This window comes from Chionomys nivalis, chromosome 12, assembly GCF_950005125.1.
Source record: "Chionomys nivalis chromosome 12, mChiNiv1.1, whole genome shotgun sequence".
In the NCBI taxonomy this organism is placed as follows: Eukaryota; Metazoa; Chordata; class Mammalia; order Rodentia; family Cricetidae; genus Chionomys; species Chionomys nivalis.
This window is the reverse complement of record NC_080097.1, coordinates 50,494,163-50,516,767: the sequence shown is the minus strand read 5'-3', so window position 1 is coordinate 50,516,767 and position 22,605 is coordinate 50,494,163. Positions and strand designations below refer to the sequence as shown.

General features: G+C 36.0%; 1 protein-coding gene across 3 annotated transcripts in view; it reads right to left on the bottom strand.

The window, feature by feature from the left end:
- The window catches only part of Ints6 (integrator complex subunit 6), a 79,076-nt gene that overhangs the window by 10,261 nt on the left and 46,210 nt on the right, over positions 1-22,605 (bottom strand). For all 3 annotated transcript variants that reach the window (XM_057785964.1, XM_057785965.1, XM_057785966.1), the window contains exons 5-14: positions 15,527-15,710; positions 13,140-13,265; positions 11,225-11,379; positions 9,660-9,812; positions 9,076-9,208; positions 7,725-7,819; positions 6,378-6,488; positions 4,598-4,813; positions 1,409-1,535; positions 573-715 (exon numbers count right to left, since the gene is read on the bottom strand). In XM_057785964.1, coding sequence (XP_057641947.1) covers positions 573-715; positions 1,409-1,535; positions 4,598-4,813; positions 6,378-6,488; positions 7,725-7,819; positions 9,076-9,208; positions 9,660-9,812; positions 11,225-11,379; positions 13,140-13,265; positions 15,527-15,710 — 1,443 coding nt within the window. The remainder of the gene's footprint in view (positions 1-572; positions 716-1,408; positions 1,536-4,597; positions 4,814-6,377; positions 6,489-7,724; positions 7,820-9,075; positions 9,209-9,659; positions 9,813-11,224; positions 11,380-13,139; positions 13,266-15,526; positions 15,711-22,605) is intronic.

Sequence of the window (22,605 nt, the reverse complement as noted above, 5' to 3'; positions counted from 1 at the left end):
TAATCATTATCTTTCCCTTCTTCACCCTTCTCCCCGTAGCCTCTGGCATACTTTTCTACTCTATACCAAAGAAGAAAATATCCCTTTCTTGAATATCCATGCCATTTGTGTGGGGGCAGGTGCATTGATGTCAGCATGGATATGGACATGCATACTATATATACATACAGAAGTCAGGGGTTACAACCTCAAGCATCAGATCTCACCTTCCACCTTGTTTAAGACATTAGTTTAAGACACTGTGTGTTAGCTTAGCTGGTCGACTAGCTTCTGGGGGTCACCTGTCTCTACCTCCCAATTTGCCAGAAGTGCTGGGATTACAAATGAATGCTACAGTGTCTGGCTTTTCTATGGGTTCTGTGAATCTGAACACAGTTCTTCAGCCATGCATGGCAAGTCCTTAGTCCAGTGGGCCATCTCCCCAACCTCTCTATACAGTTTTCTAATGTGGCACAACTAATCTCAATTCTTTAATATTAACACTTTAATAAGATACTCTACACAGAAAATAACTTTAGCTAAATTGACAACAGCTATCACAAATAAGTTATATCACAGAACATTTTAGTTACCTTTTTATCCAATTTAAAGGGATTGCCAAATGTATGCAACCTTCGAGGCTGATCAGGATCAAGTTCTCTCAGTGGAGAAGGTACTTGTTTGAGGTACTCCTGGTAATTCCCCATTTGTGCTATAGGTACACTGTGCACTTGATCTTTTCAGAGAGAACATATCAACAACAAAAGTTACCCTCACTAATAATTACACTCATCCCATGTTACTATGTACTAAGTTAATATGGGAAAATTGAAAATAACAACCTTTAATTCTTCAAAAGTAACATTTAAAGTACTAATTTTATCTTCTAGGCAAAATATAGTAGAATTTGTAGAAAATAGTAAATTGGAATTATCAAATGAATATAAACCTGTAGGGAGAATGCTTAAGTCACAGCAAAGGCTGATGATTATCTAATGTGATCTGCAGTAGATGGCATAGATAAATCAAGAAAGTAGCAGAATATGCCATGAAATGGCCACCTGGAGTCAAAACTATCAAAAACTAAAATAATGCAAGAAAATGTCTCTAAGTGTCCACGTGTCTGAAGGTATGAGGAGGGCTTAAAAAAAAAAAGAAAAAGAAATAAACTGGTAAGAGAATTTATAGCTAACAGTGACAGTAAAAAGGAAGGTAGGAAATATGGGATGAATTACCCTTTTTAAAAACAATTTATTTGTATATAAATTATTTTATTGTTTATGTATATCTGCATGAATGATTCTCCCCATTAATGTCACTTGCTTGAATTAACGAGACTATAAGCCTGTAAAATTTATGTTACCATTCCCTTACAAATTATAAAGAAAAGTTATTTTACAAACAGAAATATTTAAAATCATACTCTAACCTTCATCCTGGCCTTTAAGAAATTTGCGGGTGCTCTTTAAAAGATTAGATCTCATCCTTGTTAAATGATCCAGAAGATTCCGTCTTGGTATATCATAAGCATTTCTAAAGGTCTGAGGCTTCAAATCCTACATAAACACATTCAAGGATAAAATATTTCTAAACAGAATTTAAAAGGGTCTAAAATCTCTTAGCCTACAGCATAAGACCAAAAATAAAATATAGAATATTTAAGTTAATTATACAGTTTCAAAAGGAAAAAAGAAAACAGACATATGATGCAATTTTAAATACACTGTTTTAGGGCCAAATGATAGAAATTTTATGGCAAGCTCAACAAAATAATTTCAAATTCACCTTTAACTTTAAAGGCCGTTCAGTATGTTCTGAGTAAGAGAAGCAAATCACTTAACAAAACCCCTTTAACACTGGAAGGGTTTCTAAAAACTGCTTTGACATTCAAGCATGTGACCTGATGAGCAAGGAAGAGCTTACAGTTGGGTGACAGCATCACACCTAGCTTTAGAGTACTTCCCGGGCCCACACTTCCCTAGGCCTGATACCATCGATTCTTATTCTGTCCCAGGCACTAACTACAGGTAGCTTTCTGCCTATGCGGAATCTTCCAATACTAAGTTTTCATATCTTATCTGGCTTCTTTTACTTCACTAGTCTGTTTTTCTTTTTATTCCACAATACTATTTCATTTTATGGAAATACAACTTTATTTTTTTAATAAAACCACATGAATGTTTTACTATAACAAGGCCATGAAAATCTGGCACCTGTATTTTATACAGATACATATTTTGATTTATCTTGACACAAATAAGAAGTGTTGATTGCATACAAATATTTATGTTACCTCTTAAGAAATCACAAGTTGTGTTCCTTCAGCCATTTATTTGTTTATTTTTATGTGAGTGCTTTTGCCTGCATGGTTTACCACGTACGAGCAGTTCCTCAAGATTCCCTGGTACTAGAGTTACAGATGGTTGTGAGCTATGGCGTAGGTGCTGAGAATCAAACTCAGGTCCTCTGGAATGGCAGCAATTGCTCGTAACTGCTGAGCTATCTCTTTAGCCCTTCCTTCACTCATTTATGAGAATTCCAATTCTTCTATGTCTGACCTAACACTAGACACTTCAGTAACTCTATGATATGAATATGAATACCACATTATGCTTTAATTTGCATTCCTCTGGTGGCTTACAGGCTATCTACCTTACTATGTGGTGTCTGTGTTTCTCTGATGAAGTGTTTCTTCAGTTGTGGTATTTTGGTTATTTTTACTGGAATATTCAATTTTTTGTTAGTGAGCTGGATGTCAATTATTTTGTTAGAAGTCTTTTATCACGTTAAGATAAAACCTGTACCTTGCCTATTTTGGTTTTCTTTCTGTCTTCTTTCTTTAAGGTATATAGTACTAAGGGTAAAAACAAAGACTCTCAGATGCTAAACAATCATTCTATCATTCAACAACATGTTGTTACAACAATTCAATGAAGAGCAAGGTATTTAATATTTTTGTTTGCTTGCTTATTTTGTTTTTAAAGACAGGGTTTCTCTGTGTATCTCTTGTTGTCATAAGAACTAGCTCTGTAGACTAGGCTAGCCTCGAACTCACAGAGATCAGTCTGCCTCTGTCTCCCTGTGTGCGGGGATTAAAGGCATGACCCACCATTGCCCAGCTAGATATCTAATTTTTAAAAAGTTCAATTTACCATTGTTGTGTGTGTGTGTGTGTGTTTTATGTTATATTAAAAAAATTTTCATGAGCAGGGCTAGAGAGATGGCTCAGCACTTAAGAGCACTGGCTTCTCTTCCCAGCAACCACCTGGTGGCTCACAACATCTGTAATGAGATCAGGTGCCCTCTTCTGGCATGTACACACAGGCAGAACACTGTATACATAAAAGATAAATAAATCTTTAAAAAAGAATCTTCATGCCGGGCGGTGGTGGCGCACGCCTTTAATCCCAGCACTCGGGAGGCAGAGGCAGGTGGATCTCTGTGAGTTCGAGGCCAGCCTGGTCTACAAGAGCTAGTTCCAGGACAGGAACCAAAAAGCTACGGAGAAACCCTGTCTCGAAAAATCAAAAAAAAAAAAAAAAAAAATCTTCATTAGCTTAAAACATCATCAAGACTTTTGTAATGGCATTTTTCTCTTGTAGTTCAATAAATTAAGCTTGCCTGAGGATCAGAAAAGTAAAACGTAGAACTGGCCAGCCTTAAAGACCAGGTAGCAGTAACACGTGCCTTTAATCCCAGCCCTAGAGATTATAAAACGGGAAGAAACAGCTCTCAGTCTCATTCTGAGATTCCTGGAGGTAGGGTGGCCATTTTGGACTGAGGTAGAGGTTAAGAGTCAGTGGTTGCTTTGCTTTTCTGAACTTCAGGTTGAACTTCAGTTTCTGCCTCTGAGTTTGTATTAATTGTGCTACAGACTTTCTCGGTTTTTTTTTCCTTTTGTAAGCAGAAGGTTCAATTCTTCTATTTATGACCATGATTACTTCAAATAATGTGAGATAAATGTCTGAAGTTAATTATTTTGTATAGGAATATCCACTGTTGTAACACTGTTTAAAAGGCTCTTTTCCCATTTTGATTATTGTGGCACCTCTGTTAAATGACTGTGAGAGAACCTGCTTCAACTCTATTCCATTCTACTGCTCCTCTGTGTATTTAACCACACACAATCATCCCAATATAACTTCTGTAGTGTTTCAGTTCTAAATCACATGGTTTCATTCCCCCAACTTTATTCCTGTTTTAAAATTGGTTCAACTATTCCAGACCCTTTATATTTCCAAATAAATGTTAGAAACAGCTTGGCTATTGTCTACAAAAAGGCTACTGAAATGAAAACAGTTATAATAATGAGCATAAAGCATTTTAAGGTGTTCTATATGAATTCTAACACCAGTTGTATAATGTTTAGCAATCTTTAAGCCTTTGTTGTCATCTATAAAACAAATAAGCTTGCTACTCAATCAACTCATTCATTCACACCATATACAATTTCTGTTTGAATCCCAAAACTCAATGGTTTGGTGATAATACAATGAGTATCTTTCTGCAACCATATAAAAGGGCCTCTTGAAGCTTGGAAAAACTGAATTCCAGTAATGTAAACTGTGACTTGCTCTATCAAGAATACAACACAACTAAAGCAGTGTTGAGCTGTTACCTTATTTAGTAAAGCAACCTGGAACCCAGTATACTCCTTCATATTAAGGTCGAGCAGCCTGTGGGGGACATCCTCTGAAATTCCCTGCAGCATTTGTTGAAAACCTTTCCTATGTGCCATCGACAAACCATGTGACCGGCTTCGGACTTTAATTCCAGTTTCCTGCACTACTTTTTTCCCCACAGATCCAATGACTCTATCGGATTCAATTTTGGCCTAAAATAAAAAGAAACAAGAATTGTGCCGATACATTTTAAGTTTACAAATCAAGTACTAGTGAATATGCCCTTCCATAAATTATTTATTGCATTTAAAAATTTAACGTCTCAAGTAATCACAGTTTACACTGAGTACTAGGAAAACCAAACATACCTTAAATAACAATACCTTATCAGTTAAAATAATTACAGTTCAATCAGGTAGAGGTGGCGTAGGCCTTTAATTCCAGCATTCAGGAGGCAGAGGCAGGCAGATCTCTGAGCTTGAGGAAAGCCTGTTCGAAAGAATGAGTTCTAGGTCAGCCAGAGTTATACAGAGAAACCCTTGTCTTGAAGTAAAACAAATAAATTACGACTCTAAACTTCTGCAGCAAGACAAACATTCCTTCAAGTTTTATTTTATTTAATAAAATACCAATCACACATAAACCATGAAGTAAATGTTTCATGAAAGAAAACATTCCCAATTCAGAGCCAACAAGTAAGACAATTGCTTGAAGACATTGTGACTACATATTTACCGATGTGGCAAACACTGTTGCAGACTTTAGCCACATTTTAATTCCTTCTAAGTTTCAGAGAGATGTTTAAAGTTACTAGGAAAATTTTTTAAAAGACATTTACAATTTGAATGGAAGTAAAGTGCCTACTGCTTGATATTCATAGAACTTATTATAGCAGGAATAACAAAATCCCATAGTTTCATAAACAATTCCAAAGAAACAGTTCCCAAACATACAGGTTTTAAAACACAAAGCAAAATAAACTGGTATTCCTTTTCCTAAGAGAAAGATCATTCTAAAATAAATTCAAAACAAACAAACAAACAACAACAAAAACTCTGGGCTGAAGAGATAGCTCAATGGTTAGGAACAGTGGCTGTTCTTCCAGAGGTCCTGAGTTCAATTCCCAGCAACTACATGGTGACTCACAACCAAATGTAATGAGATCTGGCACCTTCTTCTGATCTGCAGACATGCACACAGGCAGAACACTATACATAATAAATAAATCTTTAAAAAACCGACAATCATCATATATAGAAATTAAGCCATATTCATAAAATGAGAATTATTAAAAAATTTAAAACCAGCAAGAACTTGCTTGTAGTCTGTTAGCTATGGTGTGGTAGTACACCTGCAATCATAGCTACAGAAGACTGAAGCAAGAAGATTCCCAAATTCTAGTCTGGTGTGTATTAACTTGCCTCAAATGAAAGTAAGAAAGTGTTGGACAAGGGTATTAGCTCAGTGGTAAAATGTTTGCCTACCATGTGAAAACCTCTGTATTTGACCCCAGCACCAAAACAAAAGTTCTCAAGAACTACTATTAACTACTATCTTAGCTATCAGGTTTTTTTGTTTTTGAGAAAGGGTTTCTTTATGTAACAGCGTAACAGCCCTGGCTGCCCTGGAACTCACTCTGTAGACAAGGCTGGTCTCAAACTCACAGAGATCTGCCTGCCTCTGCCTCCTGAGTGCTAGGATGAAAGGCGTGCACCACCATTGCCCAGTTAGCTATCAGTCAAATTCTTAATGCTCACTCCCACTTTCCGACATTACCTGTTGACTCAATTTTTTGAGGTATGAAATGACACTGTAACTGAGTCCATACTCCATACTGTCTGCTATCAGATTAGGTGCACCCATCATTCTAACAGCTTTCTTCAGAGGCTACAGAAGAGGAAACAGTAGTCAATGTCAAGTTTGTTCAAAATGTTCTAAATACTGACTTTTTAAAACTCACCCCAAACTGCATTGAACATAATATAGTCATTATTTGTATTTCAGTAAAATGTTTATCAGTAGCATGAAAAGCAACTTAAGAGAGTTAACATAAATTAGAAGCATAGCAATCCATTTCAGGGCAGTAAGAATGAAGTCCTGAAGTTCTCAGTACATGGGGAGATACTCATGTAGAAGACAGGAGCAGACACACCTTGAGGTCAGTCAGTCTGACTGCTACCTGAGGTAAGCAGCTGGATTAGAGCTGAACACAGCAGCTGAACTAGTACACCCTCCTTTCCTGATTTAGCTCTCACTTTCAGAAGGACAGTAACATCTTCCTTGATCAAGTTATCACGGAATTTGGTGAATTAATACATGGAAAGTATTATAAAAGCATCTGGCATACAGTAAGCTGTCACTAGGTGTTGACCCTCACTATTTCTATCATTAGCTGAGCCGAAAAAACAAACAAGCTCTAAAGAGAAAAGAAAGAAAATAGAATAAAAATTTTAAAACACATATATAACAGTAAAAATCTTCAGTAGTAAGGAGAATTTTCAGAGTCACCTTATACAGTAAAATATCACCATCATACATGCCTAGTATGTGTGGACGAGACGCAGACAGAAGATAACCAATGACATGGAAAGTGCAGTAAGCTCTGGTGTCTCCTAAAGTCAAATCCCAGAGCTCCTATTTATTGCTCATGAAGCTCCGGTTAAGTCTTAAAGACTGCTGTGAAAGATAGTTGAGTCAAAGTATCTACAAATCCTTTCCTTCTAACTCTGACAGAACAAACAATTTAACTTTTACAATCATAAAATCAAGTTATTAATTTTCTGATGAGACTAGAGGCCACTTAGAAAGACTAGGTATAGACAGAAAATCCTAGGAATGACCACTTTACCTTTAGTTCCCAATCTTCACCTCATTTCCACCTCACAGAATGACTGTAAGGAGTAACACAGACATCACACTTAGGCCAGTAGCTGGCCTTTGCTATGCAGTACTCACATAACCACTATTATTCTATAAACCACTAAAATCTACATCATTTCACTCATAATATGTCATCTGTACATTCAATTTTCTTGTCATTTACAGTTATGAATTATAATGTTGGTTATAATACCAACAATAAACTGTAAACGTCAAGGTCTACTTTAACAATGTTATTCTTACCCCAAGATAGTACGGAGGCATTGTCTTCAAATAACTTTCAAAGGACTGTCTCCACTTCAGTGTTGGCTTTGCTTTGTGCACTTTGAACAGGTCATCTGGGAACAGTCAACAGCAGAGCAGCATCACTCACTGTGATCTAGTCAAAGTTCCTCTCAAGCCTGTTTTGTTACTGCTGAGGCAGCAACACCAGAAAATCTTAACAAAATTAAGAGCAGGAAACCTAGCTCTAGGGTTTTTGTTTGTAATTCGATTTTAAAGGTGAAATGATGCTAATTATGGTCTAAAATATACACATTAATGAAGTAGCATCAGAAAATACACAAGGAAAAAAATCTTATGTCCTGTTAGAAAAATCAAGTATGTACAATAGTTCCTACTAAAAAATACCTGCTAATCCCTTCGCTCCAACTTTGAAATCTGATGTGTTGTGGAAGGAATGTTTCTCAACACTCCTCAAAAATGACAGCCAGATTGAATCTGAAAACAAACACTGGGCTTTCTAATGTCAAAACAAATTCCTTCATTATAAAAGTATTTTCAGGGCTGATAAGATGGCTCAGTGAGTTAAGACGACAGCAACAAGGCCTAACAACCCAAGTTCGATCCTCAGCACCCACATGGTGAAAGAAGAGAACCAACTCCCACAAGTGGTCCTGACTGCCAAGCATGCACCACAGCACATATGAGCACATGATCACATGTCCTTACACAAAGTTAAACATAATTTAAACAACCCAACAACCACTGGTGGATGGCTGCTTGAATAGCAACACCTGAGGACGACCTGTCACTTCCATACATGCACTCACACAAAACTGTTTTCCAAATAAAAAGCTGAATAAATTCTTACAGCATGTACTCAGATTTTAATGAATATAGCATGTTTTGTGCATTAAGCAGAAAACATACACCAGAAAGTATCACTTGTAAGAAATCTTAACTTGTAGAAAGTTAGAATATTTCATTTTAAAACTTTTAGATATAGTAGTACCTTTATAAAAAATTATAAGGATTTTACATTGACTTTCAATTTATCAAAAACACAAGCAGATTATAATTAAAATGCCCTTACGAAAACTTACCATTCTCATTAATTTCCAGAGATAAGTAGAGAAGGCCATTCCTCAGCATTATGTAAGAGCACATAACAAGAATGACTTACCTGCTGGGCAGTGGTGGCGCACACCTTTAATCCCAGCACTCGGGAGGTAGAGGCAGGTGGATCTCTGTGAGTTCGAGGCCAGCCTGGTCTACAAGAGCTAGTTCCAGGACAGGAACCAAAAGTTGCAGAGAAACCCTGTCTCGAAAAATCAAAAAAAAAAAAAAAAAAAAAAAAAAAAGAATGACTTACCTAAGAGAGGAAGGAGGACTGGGTAATTGTAAGGCATCACAAATAAGTTGACACAGTTCAGTGCTGTACTAGCTTTCAAGTAACCAAAGGGATGACCAAGTTCATTATACTTTGCACTATTGCTCACATATACCTGTTTAAAAAGAAAGGTTTAAAATCCATATTCAATAAGCCTTCAGTGAATGTTATGCAAACCATGAATTGACTCAGTTTAGCTTGTGTGTACATGTATACATATATATGTATGTGCAGGTATATGTGGAAGCCAGAGGTTGACCCTGGTGTCTTCCTCAATTGTTCTGTTCTATTCTTTGAGACATGGTCTCTTACTGAATCTAGAGCTCACATTTCAGCCAAACTGTGCAGCCAATGAATCCCAGGTCTTCTCCCCAATGTGCATATAGGCTGTTGTGTCTGGCTTTTTACATAGGTGCTGGGAACCCAAAATCTGGATTACCAGGTGTTTGTGCTTTTACAGGAAATACGTTACTGACTGTCCTACCTCTCCAGTACCCAACCCCCCAAAAAAGAGGAGAAGAAACACCTCATCTAAACGTTTTATTCACTATAGTTTTTCAGCTTACCTGCCAACATGTTTGAGGAGATTTCCTTTCTAGAATAAACTGAGTCAGTGGTGAAGGTTCCAATTCATACTTGTCAAAAGGCAGTTTGTCAATAACCATTGGTTCACAGTCTGTACATGAAAATTTCACTACAGGATGAGATGTACGAGGTGGCTAAAGGGAAAAATCTCATTACTATTTACACAAAATACCAGAAATCAAAACATATTAAGTAACTTTCTCTTATCAGTTTACTTTCTCAGTTTTATAAGTTTGATTTACTAGAAATACCATTACACTGGGAAAACAAGCCAATGTTTAAATTATGTAATATCCCCAAGAAAAATAAAACCATCAAACTTTATAAATTGAAAATCTATTTGTTTAAAACTCAACTTTATCATAAATACAAAATTTAGAATAAAAAGGATTCAAGTAATTTAGAATTAAAAGGCATTCACTATTTTTATATCCAAGAAAGAATAAATGTACAAGTCTTCATTTATGGCAATTAATTATATAGAGTAGTAACTTCCAAGTTAATTACACTTCTTGATTAATTTCTGAATATTTAATATTCAAACAATATTTACAAACTATTGATATAAATATGTAATAAAATGTTTATGTAATAAAAGACATGAGCCTTATATTTATAAGTTCTGTTTTTGGGTTTTTTTTTTATCCCTCAATGGATGCCTCTGGCAGGTTATTCCATTAGTATATTCATTCCTAAAGTACCTAACACCTTATTTTGAAGATCCCTGTCCTAGAGGCATAAAAAAACACAACACTTAAAAAAGACAAGATACTAACTTTTTTACCTCTTAATATAGACCCCTTCATAAAAACCTCACTAGTCAGGAAAAATATATGAGCTATAATTTGAGATTTCATTGTCGGAAAGGGATCCATTGGCTTCAGAACTACCTATACTCTCATAGCTCCCAAATCTACCTTTAGGATTAAAATCATCTCTTTTCTCTTATGTCTACAGTTGTCTACTAGATTATTCTGACTCTTACACAGCCTTCAGATATATTATATCTAATTTTTCTCCAAACTACACGTCTTCTAATAACCTAGCCATTTTACCTGTCAAAGACTTAGATAAAATAACAGTGCAGAGGCAGGCTGATCTCTGTGAGTTTGAGGCCAGCCTGGTCTACAGAGCTAGTTCTAGGACAACCAAGGTTATACAAAGAAACCCTGTCTCAAGAAAAAAAAAAAATCAAACAAACAAACAAACAAAAAATTACAAATACAAATAAGGAAATCTTAATACATTTATAATTCAGTATCCAAATATCAATAAAAGGTAAGATAATATTAAATTCCAAAGGAAACAAGTTACCATTTTTCTGTTGCTTCATAATACCATATGGATAAGTAAATAATGGCTCATAGCACTTCATCTGTCTAATTTCTGTAAGTATGCCACACCTTTAAATAACAACTGGACTTAAAATCACACTGTGCTTCTCAAAGTTAGCTTGAGAAGGCACAGCAGGACCTTCTCTCAAAAACAAGACTATATTCTCTCCACAATATAGTCATTAAGTAGCCATGGTCTCTCTGGCACTTACTAGTGTTGGAGAATTCTGATCTGGCCAAAAAGACTCTGGAACAGGCCAGTGGCCTATAGGAACTCCGGTTTTAGGATTTGGTCTGACATATATGAGTTTGTGACAGCTATGCCAAGGCTGAGATCCAAAAGGTCTTGATATATCTGGCTGCCCGTCTATAACAAAAAAAGTTAGAGCAAAAAAAAAAACAAAAAAACAAAAAACACATTAGGGGACAAAAACAGAAATTAAATTACATCATTAATACTCAATAAAAAGTATTCTGGGGTCTGTTGATTTATGAATTTTCCTCCATTTCTTAAGTAGGAGAATACCGTGACTGCTTAACAATTAAACTAGACTTCAGTTCACTAGCCAATAAAATCTGCCCGTTTCAAATGTGAGTTCACCCGCCCAAAGATTTTACCTTTTTTTCACCCAATGAGAATACGCAAAACTAATCTCACAGTGAGTTTGATAAACTACATGCTTTCCCTGCCAGATGATAAAGGTAAATATCCACTTTGCATTCTTTATCCATGTATATTCACTGTCAAAACAGTAACAGGCACACTAAGTATTACTTATCTAAGTATTACTACTGGTGGACCACCTATCTATCATGGGTTTAATCCACCACATACACAGTTAAAAGGCAAAACAACTTTAGAATTAAAGAATAATCATGACAAAAGAAAAACTAGTTAAATTACCTTCAATCTAGAATAATTCTAGCAAAACAGAAATTCTCTTCAATAATTCAATAAACATTTTACTCAGTTTAGACTTAGGCCTAAACCAAACATTAAAAATAATTGTAAAGAAAATACGTTCTAATAACCTTTAAAATTTTTTGTTATATAAACTTGATACACCCGTTGATTCACTAGACTTCCTGTCACCTGGTCCCTCTCTGTATCATCTTTGAGTGTTCCTATTAACTCACCCCATGATGGCCTTTCTCTTCTCTCAATCATCCTCTAGCCTTTGCAAAGTGCCACTGATACATTCTAATTCTGAAGCTATGGACAACTGCCATGGGATCTATGTAAGCCCTCAATTCACCAACTTTTATATATAGTTTATGGACACCAAACTGAGAATAAAGTCAGGTGGAACAGGGCAGGATTCTTAAAAGAATCAACCAAACAGCAAAGGCTGGCTCCTCATTTTGGTGCCCACACAAACCATTATGTCCTATGCTCAGAAAAAAAGCAGCTAAGGAAATGAATAAGCATCTCAGGTTGAACAGACAATTTCCAAGCATAGGAAAAGCAAAATCTATATATATACACACTAAAGTCAATGACCTTAAAGTAAAAAGAAAATATGAATTTGTCTATATAGACACTTAAAAAGTTGTTTGGTTCTCTAAAATTTCAGACAATCTTTATTATAGAAAAGGTGATGCTCAGGCTGGAGAGATGGCTCAGAGGTTAAGAGCATTGCTTGCTCTTCCAAAGGTCCTGAGTTCAATTCCCAGCAACCACATGGTGGCTCACAACCATCTGTAATGGGGTCTGGTGCCCTCTTCTGGCCTGCAGGCAGACACACAAACAGAATATTGTATACATAATAAATAAATAAATATTAAAAAAAAGAAAAGGTGAAGCTCCTAAACCACCAGTTTATACTGATATTCTTACTATCTTCCTTTCTGTACCAATAGCAACTGCATACCCATGACAATTGGTTTTGTTAATCTTTAAATTTTATTTTGAGATAGGATCTGTGTAGCACTGGCCTTGAACTCAAGAGATCTATCCCTCTCTGCCTCCCAGATGCTTGGATTTAAAGTGTGCCACACTACACACAAGCTGCTCTTGTTGATCATAAGGGCAATACATACACACACACACTCACTCTGGGGGAGGTGACTAGTTCTATTAATTCATTAAATCAAACTCAGAATTACTGTAAGAAAATACAACAATACCTTCTACAGGAGAAGGATCTGGTCCTGCCTTCTCAAAGTTTATTACCACTCCACTTTGTACTTTCTGCACCAAGGATTCCAGACATTGATTAAGCATTCTTGGAGAACACACAGAGTATGAGCGGCCTGAGAGAAAAAGAATGAAGCAACTAGTTGTAAGAAGCCTACTTCCTGGAAGAACTACAGTAGGTTTCTGACAACATTAACAGAAATTCAATGGAAAGGTTAAGTATTTCCCAATTTTAAGGAAGAATAAACAAAAATTATTATTTCCAACCAATAATCTCATTGCAGGCGAGTATATAAGTATTTTCTTCTAACTACAGGTATATGGAGCATAGAGAAACCCTGGACTGAGCAACTCACAAAGGGAAAAAGTCAAGTACCTACCTACCTTTATAAAGCACTGTTACCTCTGTTAGCCAATATAATTTATCATTGACAGACATACATACACACATCTAGCAGTAAAGAAATCTCTAAAACTCTTATTCTTGCTTAATAAAAGTTGTCGTCCCTAAAAACAAACGCTAAGCACAAGGAAGATAATAATAATTCAACTGGTCTTCTGGCAGATTTTAAGTATTTTGCATTTATTTTAACGTATAGATAGTAGTAATGGGGTTAAGAATGAGTATTTTTTTAAGTTTCTTCTGAGGAGGTTACACTTGAACCAGGAACCTGAAAAACAGAATGAACCACAAGAAGATCTGGAAGGAGAAAAAGTAGTACAGAAAAAGACACACTACATGCATTTGGCAGCATGTGCTGTGAGCTTACATGTGGAGTGCTAGATTTAGAGAGACATGCAGGGGGACATAATATCGACTAAGTGTCTTTCAGGCTATAGTAAGTATTGCCTATTTATCAAATATGAAAAGTCATTTTATAGGGTGGGAGGCCAGATTTCTTTATAGATCAGCTTTTTTTTTTTTCTTTTTCGAGACAGGGTTTTTCTCTCTGGCCTTGGCTGTCCTGGAGCTCACTTTGTAGATCAGACTGGCCTAAAACTCAGAGATCTTCCTGCCACCCAAGTGCACATGTGTGTGCATGCGTGACATGTGCTACCACCACCCAGCTCAGAGCAGTTTTTCCATGGGATAGTTTTACTGTACAGTAGAAAAGGGAAGCAGCAGGACCAGTAAGGGACCATAATGCTTTAGTGTGTCTAGGTTGCCAGATCTGGAGGAGGCAGGAAGTACTCTGACCCAAGGAAAAACCAAGGGTGATTCCCAGGTGTTTCATTTGTCCTGAGTTGGAGAGATGAGCTACAGGGCGCCCAGTTACTTGTGCACTAGGTTTGGGGATGACAGCAAATTAAAAACACCCAACACACATATTACTCAAAGATAAAGGCACTCTATGAAAAACTGCTTACAGATTTTTCCAGATTAAACAGGTAACTTTCTTTGTCCCTCTGGCTCTTTATTGTTGTACTCAGGCACTCAGTTGACTCCAGGTCACGCATGACTTAAAGATGTACAATAGTATACTTCACTCTCCCAAGTTAAAATAACTGATTCTAGAGATTTTTATACTTTGGTATAAAAATTTGGTATAAAACTATAATAATTTGGTAGAAATTATCAAACACTACAAGAATGGAGATCTGACCTAAACAATAATCATAAAGAGGAACATTACACAGAATAAGGTTCAGTTTGTAAGGATATAAAAAGTTGCTTTTTCTCTTTAACTAATTTCAGATCAATAGAATTTTATTTGTAAAATGATTTATTTAGCCAGGTGGTGGTGGTGCACACTTTTAATCCCAGCACTCAGGAGGCAGAGGCAGGTGGATCTCTATGAGTTCAAGGCCATCCTGGGCTACAAAGTGAGTTCCAGGACAGGCTCCAAAGCTACAGAAAAATCCTGTCTCAAAAAAGAGAAAAAAAATTATTCATTTTTCTAACTTCTATAAAAATCTTTAACAATTTTCACATTAAGGTGACAACTTGTTTATATTTTCTAATCAATTAATTAATGGCTATCCATAACATTTCTATTCTAAGACAGGGATTTATTATGTAGTCAGCCCTAGCTGGTCAGGAACTCAAGAGATTCACCTGCCTATGTCTCCTCAGTGTTGGGATTAAAGTTATACACCGCTATATTAGCAAAATTACTGGTGATCTTTGTAGACAACCTGTTTAACAACTTCAGATTTGTTATACCATTTGCTACATTAAATATAAAAAAATTAGCATTCATGAAATTTAACAATAAATACAACTATTGACTTGTCAAGAATACAGACCATCATCAACACATACAATTTTAAAACTACAGGTCTGTGGATTTTTTTTTTTTAAAAAAATAGATATACAAATTTTGATATGTATATTTTAGCACATTCAGAAAAACTGTTTTAAACCCCTGAATCTTACCTCCTGTCACTTCACACATTGGTGTGATGGCAGAGTCATCCAAAGGCACACCTGTCAACTGCTCTGATTCTACTGACAGGGTGCCAGGCAGCCGCAGTACTAAAGCAAAGAGTCTCTGATCCCAACGAAAAGGTTCCTTGGTCAACTCACTTCCAGGCAAAGGAGAATTAAGAGGTAAATGAAGCTGAAAGTAATGAAGAAAATATAGTGAGTTCTCTACAGTCTTTTTATTTTAATTTTTAAAGATTATTTTATTATTGTATATATATAGGTACTTTGCTTGTATGTATGTCTGGTTACCATGCGAATGCCTGGTACTCATGGAAACCAGGAAGGGCATCAGATCCTCTAGAACTGGACTTAGAGATGATTGTAAGCTGTCCCATGGGTGCTGGGAATTCAACCTCAGTCTTCTGGAAGAGCAATAATCAGTGCTCTTTTTAAACCATTTCTCCAACCACCCACACTGTATTTTAAATCAACTTTAAAAACACATCAAAACTGCACTTGAGAGCCGGGCGGTGGTGGCGCACGCCTTTAATCCCAGCACTTGGGAGGCAGAGGTAGGCGGATCTCTGTGAGTTCGAGACCAGCCTGGTCTACAAGAGCTAGTTCCAGGACAGGCTCCAAAGCCACAGAGAAACCCTGTCTCGAAAAACCAAAAAAAAAAAAAAAAAAAAAAAAAAAAAACTGCACTTGAGTCTCTTATCACTCTAAAAAACCAAGTTTCAGAAGTAAAAGCTTCAGATTTACCTAGTAACACACACTACTTAACTATAAAAATCTTAAACTGAAAGACATAATCTGTATTACTGTAATGGCTCAGCAAAGGACTCACATTTGGCTCCCAGCCTCCATAATCAGGGGTACTCACAACTACTTCTAATTTCAGATTCCAGGAGATCCAACATCTCTGGCCTCTTAGGTATATATCAACTCACTCTCTCTCTCTCTCTCTCTCTCTCTCTCTCTCTCTCTCTCTCTCTCTCTCTCTCTCTCTCTCACACACACACACACACACACACACACCATAATTAAAAACAAGAATAAATCTTAAGAGGACTAGAGATGGCTCAGAGGTTAAAAGTACTGTTTGCTCTTTCAGAGGACCGAGATTTGATTCCCAGCAACCATATGGCAGTTCACAACTGCTTGTAGTTCAAATCAGGGATCTTTCTGGCCTTCAAGGGCACCAAGGCATGTACATGGTGCACAGACTTATATGCAGGTCAAACACCCATACACATAAAAATAAATAATTTTTAGAAGAAATTTTAAAAACAAAGCTAACAAAAAACTTGACTAATCATTGTGTCTAGCATACAGTCTTAAAGCCCAGTCTACTAGCACGAGCCCTTGGATGAGAAGTACTGGTGAAGTACAACTCTCACAAGTGTGTAGCACACTTCCTAGAATAGAAATCAAGCATTTAAAGGGATTGTTAAGTCAGTATAGAAACTCAAGTCTTAAACCAGGATAGAATTGACAGAAGACCACAATTTAATCAATTTCATAAATCTCAATGTAAAATTTCACACACACATACATACACAGATAAGTAAGTAAATAAACAGATTTACTTTTAAAAGCACTAATTTAAAAAGACAATGGCTGAAGAAGTTTTAAATTGTTAATTCAATGCTCTTAGAGGAGGCACAGGCCCTCAAGCATTCAGGGCCAGAAGAGGCTCTACCAGAACATCTAATACACAACTCATGCAATGATAAACCCCTGCGCACTGACAGCATCAAACAATGACAGGTCTAAAATGTATGTCTAATTAAGAAAAAAAAGTCATGAGAATATTTTCAAGTATTTTACACATGGTTATTTCAATTTTATAAAACTGTCCACTTTTCACTCATGTGCTTGTTGCGTTTCTTATTCACTCCCCTGAGTATCACCAATTTCTCATCTCCCAGGGCATGGGAACGTTTGAGTAAAAAGAAAAATAATGGCTGGCAAACAGGAACAGGAAAAAAAAATCTGAGAAGACTACATTCGTTATTCAACCTAAAAGAGCTGAAATCCTAGTTAGCATTAGTCACTAAGGGGAAGAATCTTCATAAATACACAGACTTTCAGAATTTTTTCAAAAAATGTGCATAAATAAAAAAACACAAAATAGATCATTATAAAAATATGCAATGAAAATGAATACTTCCTAAAATTAAAAAATAGAAAAGTACTCATGTGGAAATTCAAATGGCTAACAACATATGTAAAGAGGATAAAGTATACTAGTTACCAGATAATACAAATTGAAATATCTAGGAATGCTATTTCATACTTATAAGATCAGCAAAAATAATAAGAATACAAAGCTTGTAAGAATGTCCCCACACTGCTGGTGAGCTGGCAAATATCTGGCCATCTGGAGGACAATGATGTCATTTGGCAGAATTGAAGATAAGTACAGACCACAGAAATGCCACCACCCAGAGACATCTTCATTTTTATAAAAAGTTTGGACAAAAAATATTAGTGTGTATAATCAGTGGTATTTAGCATGCATGAGACCCTAGGTTCAATTTCCTCAAACTCTCATACAATGGTATTATCTGAAACAAAAAAAAAAAAATTGAAAAACCACCTATAGTTAAATCCCATAAGACAATCAATACACAAATCTGTGGTCTGTTGTTCGTTTATACCACAGTTAAAGAGTAATTCAAATCTCAAAGATTTAGCATGGAGAGATCTCAAAATAGTACTTTTTAGAATATAACCTACTATATAAAAGAACATATAAATGTACAATTTGGTAAATTTTCAAATATAACATGACCTAACTGATGATCACCTCCAGGTACTACTTTTCCCAACTTATAATGTTCTTTGCAGATTTTGAACTTTATATAAATGGAATTATAGAATACAGTCTTTTGGGCTTACAGCTTTCCCCCTCAATACTACAGGTTAAGTTTCTTAACGTTTTGCAGTTGGCTGTAAATCATTCCCACTGCTACACTGTATAAATATGTTGTGATTTATCCACTTTTGTTGAAATTCGGTGTAATAGAAGGTCTCTGTGATTTAAACCCCTGTTTTACCGCTCAATCAGAAGGCAAAAAAAATAATGACCTTTATCATAAAAAATTTGGAAGTTAGTACACCTGTAAGTCCACTCAGAAAAGCTTGATGCAGGAGGATTCCCAAATGTGAGACCAGCCAAGACAATACAGAAGCATTCTATCTCCAAAGAGAAAAGAAATATTCCTAGTAGTGGTACTAAATTAGATTCCTATAAGCAATGTATGAAAAGAACTACCTGTTTCACTTCTGTTTCACCAAAGCTTAGTGCAAACTGTCTTTCATTAGCCATTTTAGTATGTGTGTGTAGTTTCAATTTTTCTGAGATCATAGAAGGTGATTTATCTTTTCATTCAATCATTGCTTGTTAGAGGAGGCTACCTGTTAAGTTTCCCGAGCACCCAGAAACAAAATAATCACACAGAAATTGTATTAATTAAATCACTGTTTGTCCCATTAGTTCTAACTTCTTATTGGCTAATTCTTACATCTTAATTTAACCCATCTCCATTAATCTTTGTTATCGCCACATGGCAGTGGCTTACTGGATAAAGTTTCAGCCTCTGTGTCTGGCGGGACTACATTGCTTCTCTCTTACTCCACCCTTCTTTCTCCCAGCATTCAGTTTAGTTTTCCCTGCCGACCTAAGTTCTGCCCTATCATGAGCTCAAGACAGTTTTCTTTATTCATAAATGGTAATCACAGCATACAGAGGGGAATCCCACATCAACTCGTCATTTCAATGTACTCTTTTTCTGATGTGCCTATTAAAGTCTTGGAGGTTTGTTTATTGATTTGTTGGTTTTTCTGGAATGGATTTCAAGGGTTGCAATATTCCAGACACCAGTATTGTTCTGGATATAGGTGTTGCAAATATCTTCTACTCTGTGACCACTTTCATTAGTTCAGCAGTATCATCATTTGATAAAATTTCTATTTTTTCTTTCACAATTAGTGCTTTTTATTGTCCTTATAAATCATGAAGATGTATCCCTTTTCTTCTAAAATTACTTTAGAACTTAATATTTAGAATTAAACCAGAATACAACTAGAATTGTTCGTGGTGTGTTTTAAGAGATATGGCTATCTAATTGATACAGTTCTCATTATATAAAAATCATCCTTTCATTGTTTCATTTCAACACAGGCGTTTTTCTACGTTAAGTGGTTGTACATGTGATCAAGTATATTCTTCAGTCAAAAACGTAATTTAGATGAGGAAATGGCAAAATGTAAATGATTTGAACAGAAAGCCATCTCTATATAGCATTAAAGCAAACAAGTGTCATTTCCTGTATTCCAAAATATATATGTAGTAAAGGACAATAAGGACCAGAAAACTGTACAAGAAGTACAAAAATGGCATTATGTAAGAAAATAAAGACTACACTCATAGCTGCAGTTTTTTCTTCACTGTGCTCAAGTTCACAACAAGAAGAATACAACTAAGTAAATATGGCAAATTGTTTATATTACTTATTCTTATCCAAACGACTGTAGCACACTGCCGTAACTATGGAAACCAATGAAGTATTCAGCAGGTATCCATTCTTCTTAAAAATAATGTCATTGTTTTTATAAAAAGCAAAGACAAAACTTCACGTGCTTCAATGAAATAGACAGATCAGATAACTAACCCTAAAAAGATTTCTATTTGATCAGCTAACTAAAAAGTATGTGCAAATGCACTCATTTTTTCCCCTAATGTAGCTACCAAATAAACATTAGGCAAATTTAGGTTTGGGTGATTTAAAGATAAAATAAAATAATGGTTCCAACATTATGAAAGCTTGGTGTGTGAGGAAAGAATTCATGATCCTTTAGGAATCTCTTTCTTAGATGTGTTTAAATTAAGCTAACAAACAGAAGTAAGAAAATTTAAAATCACAGTACCAGCAGCTTTAACATGGCTTAGACTAACTGGGTCAGCTAGCTCCCCTATCTCTACAGCCTCAGCCGAAGGTCAGCCTTGTTGCCATGCTTGTTAGTATTCAGGTATCTGTACTGACCTGCCTGCCCTTAGAGTCCTGACAGGATACTTCCTCAGCTGCAGCCACTAGGAACACAACTGCTGTGCACATTCGCTATGCTCCCCTTTACCTCCCATCTCCCTCTCTCCCACCACTCTTGTTCCCTGGAACGGGTCTCTGGCCCCTTCTCTGCCTCTTTTTTCTCCTCTTCCGATAAATCAATGTGAGCCTTGTTGCATGGCGTGACTTCTCTTCACAGCGTGTTTAAATAAATTACAATAATGCACAAACTCAGGTCCTCATCCCTTGCAAAGCAAGCATTTTACTGGCTTATCTCCCCATTCCTGATGGTCTTACGTTTAACAATGGCTTGGATACTAGTTATCTGTGACCTTGCTGAAAGTGAACTAAAAATTCCATTTCAGTTTATTTAGTTATTTATGAGACAGGCACATTATCAGGATATTAAAAGCCAAATAAACAAATGTAAAAACATTAGTTTTTAAGATTTTTTTTAAAGATTTATTTTATATTACTGTATATGAGGGTTTTGTTTACATAAAAGTAGTCTTACATTACGTGTGTGCCTGCAGAGGTCAGAAGATTATCAGATCCCTTGGAACTGGAGTTCTGGATGACTTACTGTAAGCTGCCATGTGGTAGATAGATTTTAGCTGTTTCACTTTTTATGGAAAACATATAAAATCTCAAATAACCAGAACGCTTACATATTATTTACATTTTAAATCGCAAAATATAAGAAATAAACAGAAGGCAGAAAACAGTAAAAGAAGGTAAATTATTTTTCATTCATCTCTAACTCTGGCATTTGAGCAGATATCTCCTGGTTGTAACTCAAATGGTTCTCAGATGAGGACCACACCATAGTCTGCACAAATATACAGGACCCTGTATCTTCTCTGGCATGCTCTACTGACCAGCTCTATTGTGAAAGTTAATTCCAAGTGTATGCCCTTTCAGAATAGTACTTCCTACGTGAGCTTTAATGGCCTTGTTAACTTGGCGGCCTATCTTACTAGTTTAAGTGAGGGTCCAGAGGACAACTGTTATATCATCAAATGAATTTCTGAAGAAAACACTGCAGAAGAGTTGTAAACCACCTTTTAGTGTCCTGCCAACAGAAACTGCTACATCTAATGCAACACCATACAAACAGACACAAATAGCTTCCATATAATAAGTGTGATGAAGATGGACATGTAGTGAATGCCTTTAATCGGGAAACAGAGGTAGACAGATATCTGTGAGCTCAAGGTCAGCCTGGTCTACACAGTGAGTTCCCTGCTAGTCAGGGCTACATAGTTTTAAAAAAGAAATCAAACAATAAAAGTGTGATGGATTATAAAACCAGGTAGTCCCATTTCCAGACATACAAGTGTTATTCTATCCCTGTGTATATAGCTACCTCTCTAAATATCACTTTTATGTGCACAGACATAAAGGATAAAGTAATGAACTACAAAACCTGCCCAACACCTGGAACACAGATAGGGTAGATACAAATATTGCCTGTGCAGATACCATGGCAGCTATTTCTTCCTGTTTAGCATTCACAATGAAAATTTACTATGTCAGACATAATTCCATTTACACCCACACAGAACACAACCTCATAAATTCTTACTTTAACTAAGATATAGAAAAGAATGACTATATATCATTTCTTGTAATTTTTTTTACCCAACACACCAAACCATACTTTCTTTTTATAGTTTCTCCACTGGCCTAGTACCAATGAGCCTGGCAGAGAATCAAAGGTGAAATAAGATCTAATTGCTATCTGGTGAGACCTTTTTAGAAAGGAATTGAGATCATAAACCAAGTTGTGACTCAGGTTATTTAATAAAAAGGTAAATATGTTACACAATTATAATGTCTTACCTTCACAATCATACAAGTAAATAACTATAGCATGAACAATCATAAATGCATGAACAAGGTACAACAGAGTAATTAATTATCTATGGGAAAATAAAGAAAGACTTCCCAACAAAGAGTAAAGAATGAAAAGCTTACTGAAAATTTACAACTGCATGGAGGATGGGAAGGTGACAA